The 15,748-nt window shown below is 53.0% G+C and overlaps 1 protein-coding gene across 2 annotated transcripts in view; it reads right to left on the bottom strand.

Annotated features, from left to right (window-relative positions):
* The window catches only part of PHC2 (polyhomeotic homolog 2), a 103,079-nt gene that overhangs the window by 36,612 nt on the left and 50,719 nt on the right, over positions 1-15,748 (bottom strand). For both annotated transcript variants that reach the window (XM_084784633.1, XM_084784634.1), the window contains exons 2-7: positions 11,426-11,653; positions 7,890-8,048; positions 6,727-6,804; positions 6,145-6,309; positions 4,504-4,590; positions 2,958-3,270 (exon numbers count right to left, since the gene is read on the bottom strand). In XM_084784633.1, coding sequence (XP_084640759.1) covers positions 2,958-3,270; positions 4,504-4,590; positions 6,145-6,309; positions 6,727-6,804; positions 7,890-8,048; positions 11,426-11,599 — 976 coding nt within the window. In that variant the 5' untranslated portion in view covers positions 11,600-11,653. The remainder of the gene's footprint in view (positions 1-2,957; positions 3,271-4,503; positions 4,591-6,144; positions 6,310-6,726; positions 6,805-7,889; positions 8,049-11,425; positions 11,654-15,748) is intronic.

The following is a 15,748-nucleotide window of genomic DNA, read 5'->3' as shown; positions in this document are numbered from 1 at the left end:
TGGCTCTCAGGCCTGACAGTCGCTGTTGAATATCTTTCCAGGGCTCAAAAGCAGAGAGCTGGCCATTTGGCTGTACAAACCCCCAAACAGGCTTAGAACCCCTAGGCTCTTTGGGCTTTGGGGTTGGGAAGAGGAAAGAAAAGCAAGGAGGCTCCAAGGCACTGCAAGGACTGGAAGTGGCACGTGGCTTGGTGGCTGAGGGTGCAGGACCTGAGGAGATGGGGTGTGGACCCAGTCCCACACTGACTGACTGACTGAGTGATTCTGGGGTCTGTATGTAGTAAGCTCTCGGGGACTTCTCCTCGGGCCTCAGCTTTCCCATCCATAAAACAGACAAAGGGCTTGCTCAAAGGTAGAGAGAGGTGGCATGGACAGGCTGCATGCTGTCCAGGGCAGGACAGACTGCCCATGAATATCTGTCCACTTTCTGTCCAACTTCCTGGAGACCCCAGAGACGCCAGCAGCCTCTGGAGAAACTGAAGGGCTGCTTTGTTTGGAGCAATCCTTAGAATTTTGGGGCTGGTTTCAATCGCGAGGGAAGCGACACTTTGGCCTGGGCAGGAATGGAATCCCCAGCATCCTGGGTCTTGACATTGCTCCAGCTATGGGACTTAGAAGTGGGGGGTCAGCCCTCCCCTCAAGGCTTGTCGGCTGGTTTGGAAAAGGAGGTAGAAAGAGTTTTAGAGGCAGAGGTGATGGATGACTCCAAGGAGACAGTGTCTTCCAGACACAACACGGCTGGTGCACATATGAACTCCCAGAGACTGTGGCTGCACACACAAAATCTGCACAGTGATGAGCAGGGAACGTGGACACAGCCCCAACCCTAACCAAGATGCTCCCTGCAACTGATGCACACCGGCAAAGGAAACGCGGGTTTTCTCCAATGGAGTCTCGCTGGGTGTATTAATCACACTTTAGGGTAGGTCCTGTGCCCAAGTGGAGCCAGCCAAGACAAAACAAAGTCAGTGTATTTTTATAGAATTTTCATCCTGTTTTGCTTTGTTTGGGCATTTTTTTTTTTCTTATTGGTCTTTGACTTGTATGACTTCCATTTTTGATGTGTATTTCTTGTTTTTTGTTGTTATTGTTTGTTTGTTGTGCTTGTTTTTGTTTTTAAAGAGGGAGAAAGAGGTAGGGGGTGGGTGGGGTTCTGGGAGGAATTGGGGGAGGGGAAAAGATGATCAATATACTGTACGAAATGTTTTTCAATAAAACAGATTTTTAAATGTAGTTGATTCAAAAGATGGGGAGAAAGAAAAGCAGGAGGAGCTTTGCAACCCTAGTTCCAGCCTAAGGCTCTCAACACTCATGAGTCCCCTACTCTCAGAGTCTGTTTCTTTTTCCATCAAAGAACAAGGCTAGAGCAGTCTGGAAAAAGCAGTCAGGTAGGAGGAAGACTGGGAACCTTGGGGCCCTGCAGGGGGTGCCCCCATCAGCTCAGCAAGGACCTCTGCAAGGCAGTTAGCCTGTCCTTTGTCCTGGGGGAATTCTGAATTGCCTTTCTTCAGAAAAGTGAGGAAATGATCAGCACTCATGTGCTTGATCTGTGCTTCCTGCCTGGGATGCCTGCCTGGGATGCCTGCCTGGGATGCCTGCCCGGGATGCCTGCCTGGGATGCCTGCCTGGGATGCCTGCCCCTACCTGGTCTGCTGGGCTACTGCTGCTCACGCTTCAAGATTTGGGTACCAACGGGTGTGTTGGAGCATACCTGTAACCCCAGTACTCAAGAGGCTGAGATAAGAAGATGGAGTGTGCCGGGCTGGCCTGGGCTACATAAAAAACACTCAGGTGCTGCTCCCTCTGAGAGACAGCAGCAGCCCAGACCCACCCACCTGGCAGTGAGTTCGCCATCTGTGCCTGCCGCACTTACAGCAGGTTAAAAAACGGAATGGATTTGCTTGTGTATCTGGCTCCCTCCTTTTAACTGTATAATTGTATTTTGACTTTTTTTTTTTAACCTTTTTGGCAACAGTGGGCATCAAAGCCAGGGCCTCAGCATATTCTAGGTAAGCATTGTACCACTGTGTTACCCCCCAACTCTGACCGCCTTGGTTTTAATCTAGTGACAGCTTCTCAAGAAACATTCAAAGACCACAAGGATTTCACTGGATTCTAGTGGTGTTGGTGCTGATGGGAGGCTTTCTCAAGGAGATGACCACAGGGACTGTCCTTAATCTAAGCAGTATGTTCCCTGCTATATTTATTCCTGTGGCTGAATCGCTTGCACTTGTTCCTTAGACTAGAGCATTTCTTGCTGGGCGCATGGCAGATTTTCTCACTAAAGACCAGCTGTAAGCAGTGCTGGGAGGTTCAGTGGGCAGGGCAGGGAGTCAGCCAGAGAATACGATTCATCCCCATTCGCAGCACGTGCCCCACAAACAATCAATGGCTTATTTTTTTTTCTATCTTCTAGGTTTACTCTAAAGTGTGGGGGTCCCTGGCCAGCCTTTCCCAGCTCCTCTCCTGCAGGTCACGTGGTCCCCTCCACACTCCTGCCGGGCTCAGAACTTAGATGCAGAACCGGCCACGGTGCCACCCTCTTTGATCTCCCTGGCCTCTGCACACTCAGAAGAGGTGGCAAGCCTGGCACACTAGTTAGCTGAGGCCTGCTGAAAGATGAGAGAGCCAGCTTCTGCCTCCCGTCTTCCCACGTGGCACGTCCCATTCACTAACTTTGGGAATCTCAGAATAGTCTAACTAGCAGTCTCCACCCACTCATGGCTAAGCCTGGCACTGGCTCCCTGGGTTGTGTCACTGAAAGGGCCTGGCTTTTCCCTACCACTGTGACTTCCTCCTTAAAGTCAGACTAAGCACAAACGGAGTCTGGAGTTGGAAAACACCCCAGGATTGGGAGAGGGTGGGTGAGAGGCTGGCGGGCTCATGCACACACAGGAAGGGAGGTCTGAGAGGTCCTCTTGATCCCCAACCCAGATTGCATCTTCCTGGGGCCTTACCTGGTGCAATGAGGGGGTGAGTAGCCACAGTCGGGACTGCTCGGCCAAGCCCAGGCCGGCCCTCCACGCTCCCTGGCACGCTGCCGCCACCATCTCCTTTCTTGAGTGGCTCTGCCACATTGTCAGCCACCCCGGACTTAGCACCTGCGGGAGAACCCTGAGCCGTGTTCCTGCCCTGTGGTGTGGCAGGCAGAGGCTGGCTACTGCTGGGTGTGGGTTTCAGGGCCAAGCTGGGCAGGACAGGCTGGGTCGGGGTAGGGCCCGAGGCTGCTGACACTGGTGTTGGCTGTGTTCGTAGGGTCAGGTTCTGTACCTGAAAAAGAGGAGCCTATGAGAAACCAGATGATGCAGGCAGGGGCAGTGCACGTGCGCGCGCGCGCGCACACACACACACACACACACACACACACACACACACACACACACACACGAGGAAGTTAGGGCAGATCCAGGGCTGGCCAAACGTGAAAGGGGTTGTAAAATGAGACAGCAAGAGAAAGAGGCAGAGACAGAAAAAGAGACCGCAGACAGAGAGACACATGGGGGTGGGCAGTTAGGGGGCTGAAGGAGGAGCCAGGAGCAGGTGGAGTTTGTAAAGGACGCAGGAAGTATGGCGAGTGACCAGAACTGAATTCTGAGGCTGCCTGACTGGGCGCACAGGGGCGGGGAGGCCAGCGCCCTTCATTCTGTTACTCTCCAATATTATCAGGATTGGTTGCATACCACTAAGATGAGGCATGATACGGGAAAAGCCAGCACAAAAGTGACAGACAAGCAAAGGCTCAGCTTGGCCTCACAGTCAGGTTAAAGCCAAGCACTTCCAAGACAGCTTGCATGTTTATTCATCCTGGTCCCTGGTGCCCTCTGCTGGACAACAGGAGGCAGTGCCGGACTCATAACCTAGCTTCTCCATCCTTGAGCTCTGGTTGGTCCCCCATTCTGGAGATAGGGTGGGGAGATGGAGTAAGAGGTATGTTCTCAACTGGGCATGGTGGCCTGTAATACCAGCACTTGGGGGAGGCAGACGCAGGCAGGCGGATCTCTGTGAGTTCAAGGCCAGCCGGTCTACAAAGTGAGTCAAGGTCGGCCAAGGCTATCCAGAGAAACCCTGTCTCCAAAACAACAACAACAACAACAACAACACAACAAACAAGCAGACAAAAAACAAAACAAAACAAAACAAACCCAAACTAACCAACCAAACAAACAAAAAAGTTCCCCACAGACTTCTCTCACGCAATAGCATCCGCATGCTACAGCAGAAGGCAGGAGGCCAGGACCCATCCTGTTCCTTCTCTCAGTGTGCCCACCCCCCCAGTTCCCACCCCTCAGTGCTGGCTCACGGGAGCCTCAGCACACTGCTGTCTGCTGCCTAAGTATATACAGAGACAGAGTCAAGAGATGCTGAGGCCAGCTGGGCAGGAATTAAAACGTGAGTCCAGTTTATTTATTTTTTCCTTCCTTGAAGAGTCCGGCCTCTGCCAGTACCCCTACCCCTCTAAGAGGTGCCCACCTCCCTGCCCTCCCACAAGCCTGGGATCCTCACCTGGGCAGGGGTAGGGGGCCGAGCCGGGGAGCCAGCGCCGAGCTCAGGCTGTACAGTAGCGACGGCAGCCGTGGGCGTGAAGATGAGCTGAGGGGACAAAGGAACACTGCGGCCTAGGCTCCTAGCTACCTGCACCAAGTTACCTGGCTGGGCCTGGAAATCACAGGAAACGAGGCGCCTATTACCTGCCCAGTGTGGGCTCAGCCACAGCGGACAGCAGTTTAGCCACTGAACAGCTAGGCAAGCGGGACACAAAGCCGAGAGGAGGCAGGAAGCCTAGGGACATTAGGGACACTGAACATCCTAAAAGGTGTTTGTTGTGATGAACCAAGAGAGACAGGGAGGAGGCAGGGAGAGGTTCATGCTGAGGGACTCTGAATGTTCCCAGAGCCCCCTCCTCAAGTCACTGTCTCCTCAAGCCTGGTGAGTAGGAAGTTAGGCAGCTGTCACAGGCCCATTTTCCGGGTCTAAGCTGCCTCTGACCCCACGGCTAAATCAGAACCAGATTCTCTTTCAGAAAGGATCAGATCAGGTATGCGCAGCGGTCACCTTCTAGTCAAGGGTTGACTCAACAGGGGTGGGGAGGGGCATCTAGAAGCAACCACAGCAGTGGGAGGAGATGGCCTGGAGCTACGGTGGGGTGGTCGCTGCATCTTACTGGGAGGGGTGCAGGTGACTTGACGAGCCATCACTGGCTGGCTCCTTGACCTTTGTCTTCTTGACCTCTGTGTGGTTCTATCTCTGTATGTATGTGGGTAAGCTGGGTAAGCTGGTGTCTGGGCACTGGGCCTTCCCTTCAGCTCAGAGCTGATGCCTCCTGGCTCACCGCCTCCCCCACCCGTACCCCCACTTAGGGGACAGCGGATGGGCATCAGGACTCCAGTGGGGCATTGAGTAAAGTGACATGTGGCTGGAGATGCGGAAGTCCATCCTATGCTGACAGAGGCATCGCCTGGGAAGGGCAAAGTGCCTGCAGTAACAAGCTTGGAACCAGAAAGAAAAGTGTGGGACCGAGAGCAGAAAAGGGCCGTGTGTGGCCCACTGGTCATAGCAGCAATGGCGGGGCAGGACTGCACTGTCTTCAGAATGGCGAGTCCGGGGGTAAAAAGAGAGGGTTCTCTCTTCAGCAAGGGGACCGTGAGCTAGGACTTGCCAGTCAGAGCCCACCATGGTTATAGGTGGCTGCTTCCCACACCTAAGGACCTTTAGGAACAGATGCGAAGGCGAGATTCCAGGCACGCCGGTGCCAGTCCTGGAATGTTCTGCACTGTCAAGCTCACCTAGTCCTAAGTAGAACAGGGCAAGCTGAGAGGGCTGTCACGGGAGCCAGCCCATCTCTGTGAATTGTAGCCACCCTCTGGGCGTGCATCCTGCTCGGTCTACCTAGTTAGTTCTGAGAAGGCAAGGGAAGGGGGGCCACCATGGGTGACTTTCCCTGGCTCCATCTTGGACCTGACCCTTCCTGAGCCCCGTGGCCTCCCTCTCAGCCTTTGGGCTTCTTTCACACTCCCCCCCCCCCCCCCCGCTTCCTCTCGCTCCTGGGTCCCAGAGTTCTCTGTTCTTTTCTCTAATCTCCTATCTCCCACCTTATCTGACTGTGTTCCCGAAGTCCGGGAGCACACCCAGGCTGCGCACACTCACCATCTGTGCCCTGAGGTACATCTGTGCTTGGCTGGCAGTCAGGGCAGGAGAGGATGTGTTGCCCAAGAGCACAGCCTGCTGGGCAAGGCCGGAGGCTGTGGCCGAATTGACACTCTGCGCTCGGTTGATGAGCTGGGCCGTGGCGGGGGAGGCCGCCAGACTGAGCTGATGAGAGAACCGTGTACCTTCAGCGACAGGAAGCCTGGGGCGCGCAGTGTCCCCTCTATTTCTTGCCTCCCTCTTCTACGGCCGCATCCTTTAGGACCATCTCCTGCTCTTGGATGCGGGTGACCCCTCTAACTCTGCCCCGCAGCTGGCGTGGACACACAGCCTCAGGGAGGACCTTGTGGTACAAGCGCACTAGCAGCAGAGCCCTGACGCCAGGAAGATGGGCTGTTAGTATCAGAGCCAAAAGAGCACGTGCATTTTTTTTTCCTGGCAAGAGCAACAGATTCCAGATTCCAGCTATGACCCTACATGGCTGTGGATTCTCCCCAGCTGGATCTGGGAGCTCAGGAGCATCTCAGGCAGGAGCCAGTCCATGTGTGTGGACTCTGCCTGCCCTTCCCATGCCTTACTCACTGAAGATGACTGGGTGGGAGCCTGTGCGGACACACTGCTGCTGGAAGCACTTCCTTGTCTGTTGGCCACCAGGCTGGCCTGGAAAAGAACAAACTCCGGTCACTAGTGATTCATGGGCCCTTATTTTCCTAGAAGCGCTCTGGATGGTGATCAGGAGAGCAGCCTCGAGGGCCTAACTAACCCCATTTTCTTTCTTTCTTTTTTTTTTTAGGATTAAAAAAAAAGATTTATTTATTCAATATACAGTATTCTGCCTGCATGTTACATCTGCAGGCCAGAAGAGAGCACCAGATTTAATCGTAGATGGTTGTGAACTATCATGTGGTTGCTGGGAATTGAACTCAGGACCTCTGGAAGAGCAGACAGAGCTCTTAACCTCTGAGCCTTCTCTCCAGCTTACCCCATTTTCCTCATCCACATGGCCCCCAGCATGGTCCTGGATCTGTGGAGAAGCCACTGAGAGCATCGTCTCTCTGACAGATGCCCACCACCACAGCGCAGCAACCAACTCCAGCTCTCTCTAGACCTCTGCCCCACCCACGCCATCCACGAGGTCCGTGGTAGCACATAAGAGCTTTGCACACTGGAATGTCTAATCTGCCCCTTTCCTCTGACCAGCTGCTTCTAGGACTGAAGTGTCAGTCTGTGTTACTCCACAGAGTGAGCTTAGCTTCCCTGACCACCTGACGTAGGGGCAGCCTCCTGTGGTTCCATTGCAACACTCCGTTCTCTCTTACAGTGTGCATCGCAGCAGGGATAAAGGGCTTGCTCGCTTGCTCCAAGGAGACAGGGTCCACAGAGCACATTGTGCCTGACTCTAACTTCACACACAGAAGGTGCATAAAACATTGCATCGGGTGAAGGAATGAATCCATCACTGAATGTATGTCTCTCTCAGTGGAAGGAGAGCATCACCAGACAGGCAGGCTTGCCAAGTAAGCCACTAAAGCGGGCTCACCCAGCACTTCCTGGGCCAACAGGTGACAGTACCAGCGTGGGCCTTGGCATCCATTTTCTCATCTGCTTAAGAACACATGATGACAGTACCTGCTGCTTGGGGGCTTTGTGGGAACTCTGAGAGGAACTGGGGAGGCAAGGCGACAGGACTCGTTCCCTCTCACGTCGCATGGGTGCACATGGGCGCCGGGGCAGCCATCACTCACCTGCTGCACTGCTGCCAGGCTCTGGAGCTGCGCACTGCTGAGGTGCTGCTGCTGCAAGGCCGCTGTCTGCAGCATGAGGTGCTGCTGTTGTGCCGCATACATCTGTTGCAGGTACTGCGCCGCTGTGCTGGGCTGCCTGTGCAGGGCCTGCTGGATCACCTGAGAAGTGTGGGAGGGGAGGCGGGAGTGCCAGCAGCCCACACCACGTGCCTCCTCAAGCCCGGCTGCCCAGAGAAGGACCCGGCATCACTCCCTGGGCGACATAGAGAGCCAGTCTCTGAGTTTTACACCCCCCCTATCTTCTCTGTCAGGCACCTGTCTTCAGCTCCTGTCTGACAGGGGTTGTCTGCCTCAGCTGCCTGTGCTCAGCTCATGAGTTGGGAAGCAGCCTCCCATGCCAGCCTTGGTAGACACTCCAGCCCTTACTCTGGAGCCTCATAGTCAAGGTCACAAGCAGAAGGGGCTGAGAAGAAAGGGTGAATCAGAAGAGCCACCGGGAGCTGGGAAAACTGGATATCCTGAAGGCCGCTGCCTCCCTAGAAGGCCAACCTGGAGCCCCCTCCCAGGTTCTGTCCTTAGCACACCCCTTGCCCCCTGCCCCCCCCCCCCTGCCCGCCCCGCCAACCCCACCGGACAGGTTTCTTGGCCTCTGGGGAGGGCATGCTCACACAGCGGAGGAGGAGTCATATTGGATTTGACTCTTCTCTTCCTCGTCTCTCCTTTTCTCCCTTTTGGGAGCTGCCGCCTCAGAGCAGCAGTCTGTGGGAGGCTTATCTTTGCTTCCCACTCACCCCCAGGCCTAAGGCCAGAGGCATTTTCCTTCCCTCCTTGCCTGTCATTTTTCCTCCCTTCTTGACAGTCTCTTCCATGTGACGCCCTGCACGGGCCCTAGCTCTGCTGCCCCCACTTCAGGCCCCTTTTCCTACATAGTCTCTGCTCCTGGGGTTGTCCCTGACCAGCAGTGACTGTCAGGGAGTCACTGGTGAGAATCTCTCCCAAGATGGCTCCAGGGCTTTGGGTGTGAATTTGGGGGGTTCAGTCCTAGCAGACTGATGTCACAGATCCTCCATGGGCTCTGGTGCCCCCCAGAACCCCATGTTCCTATGAGTGCACTTCTGACTCCACGTCAGCGCACTCTCCTCTGAGGCGCTGCATATAGAAACTCCTTTCTCTCTAGCACATTCTCCTCGGTTTCACTTGTTCTTACTCCCCGACTAGGCCCGGTTTCCTTCAGATTCCTGAAAGTGACTCTCGCCTCAACCAGGAGTTCCCTCAGCCAGCAGTGCCTGAGATTCTGTGACTCCTCCTCACCAGGGGTGGCTTGTACTGGAACCTGGAGGGACCCAGTGGTTCTGTCTGCGTGCTGCTGCAAAAACCCCGACAGACCTTTGCCCAGAATTCTGGTGAGTGGCAGAAGGAGGACACATTTGACCCAGATGCTGAAGACCAGAGCTAAAGACTCAAGTGTGAAGGGACTAGGTGTGTGTGTGGGGGGGCTGGAGGGGGCGGGGGTGGGGACAGGAAACACCACTTGACTAAGTGTGAAGCCGAGATAACTGGATGAGAACTGTCCAGAGTGTCTGGCCTGGTCTAGGACAGACTTTCCCAGGCTTCCTACTTTCTGCTGTGGCTCCACCCCCACTCCCTGTTCTGGGCCCAAGCCCAATGCAGGATGAGGTCACTTGTCTAATTTATCCACACTGTCACAGCAGGGTTACTTAAAGTAAATCTTTCTCAGTAGTGGTCTTTCCAATCTGCCCTACGTGCAAGGATGCACACCTAGATATCATCGTGACAATGCAAATGGCAAATGCCATCTGCTTGAGGATCTTGGAGACTTAGGTTCTTTTCTCCCCTTTACGCTGGAAAGTCCTTGCTTCCTCTGAGACTCTGTTTTGCCGAGTGTGGTCCTGTGCCTAACAACACCATTCTCATAACTGGTTAGCCATGGGCACATGCCTGTAATCCCAGCATGGAGAATGTTAGGCCCGCCTGGCTGAACAGTGAGTTCTCGGCCAGTCTGGGATACAGAGTGAGACCCTGACTCACAACATCAACAAAGATCGTAGCACAATGGTTCTCATAATACCAGGCACATCCCTGACCGGTGGCAATACACAACCACGGCCACATTTTGGGACTCTGTCTAAGACCCCGGAGGACCTGACCAATAACTCTCGACAAACTTTAGAAAAGAAATGATAAAGTTTCAAGGACAAAGAACGTGTGTGTGTGTGTGTGTGTGTGTGTGTGTGTGTGTGTGTGTGTGTGTGTGTTGGGTATGTGTGCATGTGTGCACATGCATGTATTTGTATGTGTGTTGTGTGTATATTCGAATTATGTATGTGTATATGTGTGTATTGTGTGTATGTGTGTATATGTGTCGTGTCTGTGTGTATTGTGTATGTGTGTAGATATGTGCATATTGTGTATGTGTGTCTTGTGTGCATGTATGTGTATTTGTGTGTGTATGCATGTGTATTGTGTATGTGTGGATATGTGTGTGCGTGTATTGTGTATGCATGTGTGTATGTATGTGTGTTGTATATGTGTGTGTGTGCATGTGGATGTGGAGAGCAGAGGTCAGTCTGAGATGCCATCCTTGATCTCTGTTTTCCTTTTGAGACAGGGTGTCTCTCTCCCTGATTGTGCCCACTGATTGTGCTGGGTGGCTGACCACGCAGCTCCCAGGACCCACCTGTCCCCACCCCAAAGCACTGGCGCTGCAGACTTTTCTAAAGTAGGTGCTGGGGGCCCCCGTGTTTGCATGGCAGATGCTTCACTGACAGGGACACCTCCACAGCCCCCTTAAGTTTGTTAAGTGGCAGTGGCCACTTAGATGACCAGTCTGGGATGTGACGGAGCAGCTCCCAGTCGCTTTGCTATTGGCTACTTTTACCTGTCTGCCCTTTATGCTTGTACGCATCTGTTCTCTGCAGACAACATCCTCACCATCCACCCCTCAGAGGAGATGGGGCTTTTTTGACCTAAGTTCTCTCTCTCTCCCTCAACTTGCAGGACCCATCCAGTACCACTTCTCCTCTTTTTTTTTTTTTTTTTGAGACAGAGTTTCTCTGTGTTAGCCTTGGCTGTCCTGGACTTGCTTTGTAGACCAAGCTGGCCTCGAACTCACAGCGATCCACCTGCCTCTGCCTCCCCGAGTGCTGGGATTCAAGGCATGCACCACCACACCCCACTCACTTCTCCTCTTTTTTTTTTTTTTTTTTTTTTTGGTTTTTTTTTTCCAGGCAGGGTTTCTCTATGTAGCCTTGGCTGTCCTAGACTCGCTTTGTAGTCCAGGCTGGCCTCGAACTCACAGCGATCCGCCTGCCTCTGCCTCCCCGAGTGCTGGGATTCAAGGCATGCGCCACCACGCCCCACTCACTTCTCTTTTAATCATGCATAAGTATGTGTCCACTGACTCACTCCCCTCTGCCCATCCTGGAGCATCCCTGGCTATCCCAACAGACCACGCCAGCCCTCCTGGGTAGCCCTGTCAATGAAGCGATGTAATCCCACGCTTATTGGGGCTTTACCTGCACAGTCTGTCGGTCAGGAATACCACTGTACACAGAAATCTGGGGTGCAGTGGGGCGCCCGCTGCCACCACTGCCACTGCTGTTGCAGCTGCTGCTGCTACCCGTCCCACTGGTGTTGCTGGTGACGCTGGCCCGGCTGGATGTGTGGGAGACTGGCAGCTCATTCTCCATGGCTTATGGGGTAACACAGTCAGGGCGCTCGGGCGGGGGAAGAGCAGGTGGACGCTAAGAAGGAAGGGAAAAGAATAGAAAGTTTAGCAAATGATTGTTACGCAGGCACAAGCATTCAGCCCTCCACATCACAGGATCCCGATTCTGTGAATTCTGTCACCTCGGATGGAAAAGCACATGGAAAAATGGTGTCAGAATGTAACGTATATGGGCCCTTTTCTTGCTAGTTCTCAAATAATACAGTACAATCCACTTAGCTCTTCACCTTGTTAGAACGTGGAAGACATCTAGAGCTTCTTTGGAACACATGGGAGGATGGATGTAGGTTTATGTAAGGGGCTAAAGCTCAGGGTCGGGGTGGGCAGTCTGAGAACTGACTAGACAGGCACACACCAGCTTCCCAAGCAGGCTGCATGGGGCCAGTTATGAACTCAGGCCTTTTGTTTTTATTTCGGTTTAGTTTTTAGACACAGGATCTCTCTATGTAGCTCCCTGTTGGCCTCAAGCTTGCAATCCTCCTGTCCCCGTTTTCTCAATGCACAGAGCCCAACACCCAGCTCTGAACCGAAGCTTTGAGTCACACTGGACCCCAGAAGCATAGGGCCAGGCTGGGTATTCTCGGGGAGTTTTGAAGCCAAGTGTGTCTGGTCTAGAGCCTGGGCCATGTGTCTTCTGCCATAAGAGGTAAAATTAGTGATGGAGGAGGATTTCTGGTGTGTTCTCCTTGGCAGGTGTCACGTCACACTCCTCCAACCTTGTCATCTTTGGGATGGTGGAAACCAGGCATACCCAGGCCAGGTGGTGAAAGAAGTGGGGTTTAAAAGAAAAATCTTCATCTCAACCTCTGTGTTGAGAACCCTTTGCCTTTGTGTGTGTGTGTGTGTGTGTGTAATGACTCTTCCACAGAGGTCACCCAAGATTGTCAGAAAACATACTTACATTATGATTCATATCAGTAGCAAAACTACAGTTATAAAGTAGCAACAAAAATAATTCCATGGTTGGGGCCCATGTGAGGGATTGTACTGAAGGGAGATTGAGAACCCATTGCTCTAGAGAACAGAGAGAAGAGGCAAATCAAGAAACCACAGAGATAGTTCCTTTGTTTTGTTTTCAAAGAGCCTAGAGTGTTTGCAGCCTCTGCTTGAAGTCCTCCCCAAGTGCCCTAGGGACACGGATTTGATGGACTCAGGTCTCAGGCTTGGTTTGGCCAGTTTCTAATTGGGGGCCCATACACAGTACACTTGTCTGCCCTGTTTCATAATCTGCCAAATAAGACAATCCTTGAAGCCCAAAGGAAAATGCTGGGCATAGTGCCAGAGCGCCATCACCCACTCAGTGTGCCCTCACTGGCTACTGCTGAGGACAGAATACTGTCCCTCATCTGAGTCACACTGGCTGCCTGCCATAGATCATGCTTCTCCCAAGGCAGAATTGGTGGAGTTTCTAGGAATATGTTGTCCTAGCCAGGAGGGAGCAACAGAAAGTCCTTCAGAGACCATTTGGTGGTCCAGATGTGTGCCCTACCCTCGCAGGCCCGGGATGGGCAGAGCTTGGGAAAGACATAAAGAGTGGTGGGAGAGGAGCATTAGATCTGAGCTCAAGTTCCTCTTTTAATTTTCCTTCTATCTTCCCTTTTTGTATACACACATATTACGTTACACATATATAGTACCAACATATCTATAGCTAACCATCTCTACATATCTATATCTATTTATATCTCTATCCATCACCCACCATAGGCATCCAACCCTCTCCTTGCAGTTGACACCAAATTAATGAAAAAAAAAATAGGACTTTTCATATTAATGGAAAGCCTGGACTTGTATAAAGAGCTGAGACACATGTTAATGGCTTCTCTCAACGTGAGGCTGACATTCCTTAAGCCACTTTCTTCAGCCGGAGTAGGTTTCACTATGGGATTAAAACTACGTGGGGGGGGGGCGCAGCTAGAGGGATGGCTCAGTGGGTAGAGTGCTGGCTGGGCAAGCAGCAAGGCCAGCCCCGATGGAAACGCCAGATGGATGCGATGGCCTGCCCATGGAGCTTGGGAGGCTGAGGCAGGGTATCCCTAGGGCAAGCTGGATAGCCAGACTAGGTGAATCTGAGCTCCGGGTGCAAGGAGAGACGCTGCCCTATGCGTAAGGTAGACAGAGTGACTGACGCCTGATGTCAACCTCTGGATTCCATATGCATGCATACCCCCCATCTCAGTGTATGTGGAGGGCCAAGGCGGGGTGGGAAGCGGGAGTCATTCCCAGGTGGCAGCTGGGTGCTTTATCTTCCAAGGCTAAGTACCTGTCTGCAAACTGTGCCTGTGAGCTAGATCACCAAGTGGGGTTTCCCCAAGGCTTGGCTGCTTCGACTGCCACAGAAGTCCTTGTCCGTGAATCCCTCTGCCCTGGCCTGCCTGGGAGCCAGGCTTCATGATGGTCTCCCACTTGGTAAGGATGCTGGTGAGACACAGGGGCCAACATATAGCTAAGTCAGCACATTTTTCCTGTGCCCAGCTCTGTCGAGATCTACCTTGTCCATGTTCTAGCATCGTGAGTCTAGACTGATGAAAAACAGTGCAAAGCACTGCTCCTGGCCTTGTCTAGCTAGCCAGGCGGCTCCAGGAACTCCCGGTCTCCCACTCCCATGCGCCCAATCGCAGGCGAGCTTTTAGGCGAGTGCCCGGGATCTGGGTTCCACTCCTTACACCTGCACAGCATGTGCTACACCGGCTGAGCTCCTCTCACCTCCCCAGTTCACACTGTGATCGCAGCACACCAGGAAATGACGGCACTCCCCAAACATGGGCTGCCCCCAGGGGGGGTCCCTGTCTCACCTTTCCTGAATGTTGACCCAAACTGGGGTTCAGCTCACACCCTGAGACACCTCAGCTGAAGCGTGTGGAAGGAGTGAAATGGTGAGACAGGCACCTCAGTGGCTGAGGCAGAGGGGACATCCAGGTCCAGGCTGACTGAGTCTTAGATTTTGATTGACAGGTCCTGTAAAGTGTGTGTGTGTATGTGCTCGGTCCTTGTTGACAAATGCTAGTGGCACTCCTCTGTGGAGATGCTGCTGCCTGTAAGAGCAGCGTGGCTCCCATGTAGAACTGATGTCTGTAAGCCACCAGGGGACACAGTAGTCTCCATCTTTGCTGGCTAGTTCCTACACCTTCATCGTTTGCCTTGCTCACGGGTCCCTACCTCCAGCTTCTCTGTGGATGGGCTGTATCTCACTTGGCTTTGCTCCTTTGGCCCTGGTCCTGATCCTCTGTTACACCTGTTCTTACACTCGTATTCACACTCACCCTCACCCTCCTTACTCACCCATCTATGGCTGCACGCCCCGCCCCCCAGGCCCTCTGCATGTACAGGCTCCTCCCACTGTGCTCTCATTCCTGCTTCCCCCCCCTGTGTGATGGATCCTGTTCAGCTCTCAGCCCGCTAACCTTGGTCTCCTGCCTTCCCCAGCCCCTCTCACCCTGCACTGACCTCTCTCTGGTTCTTCCCGGCAGCATCCCTTACTGCCCAGCCCCTTCTCTCCTTTCAGGATCCCTCACACAGGCCAGATCAAGCGCACTTCTCCCACTCACACGCACTTGCTCACTCCCCACGTGCTCACGCATGCTCACTGGTGACGCACTGTCTCCGGCTCTCCCTGTCCTAGTTCCTGCTTTTAGTGGCTACAGCTGTCTTCCCAAAGTGCACACTCTCTCTCTGGTCTCTGCCGACCACTCATGCACAGGGCAGGGAAAGGAAGGTCACAGTGGGCAGCCACACTGACTACTCTCACTGCGCATGACCACCACCACCATCTACTTTGAGAACTTCAGTAACCGTTAAGCAACAACTCATTCTCCACTGTCTACCTGGTGGCCGCAGATCTGTCTCTATGAATCTGCCTATTCTAGTGTCTTAAATGGGTGGAACCATATTATCTGTCCTTTTTACAATAGGTTCATTCACACTGTAGCATAGGCCACAATTATATTCCTCTTTGGGGTTGAATAATACTAATACTCCTCTCTCTGTATGTATGTAGGTATGAATGTGAGCACACACACACACATATATGTATATATGTGTGTGTGTATATGAATGTATGCATACATTTGTGTGTGCATGCATATGTATTTGCATGTGTGCACATGTGCAC

Source organism: Acomys minous (genome assembly GCF_964271855.1).
Source record: "Acomys minous genome assembly, chromosome: 6".
NCBI classification, from domain to species: Eukaryota; Metazoa; Chordata; class Mammalia; order Rodentia; family Muridae; genus Acomys; species Acomys minous.
The sequence above is the reverse complement of the archived record's forward strand: the minus strand, read 5'-3'. Positions and strand labels throughout refer to the sequence as shown.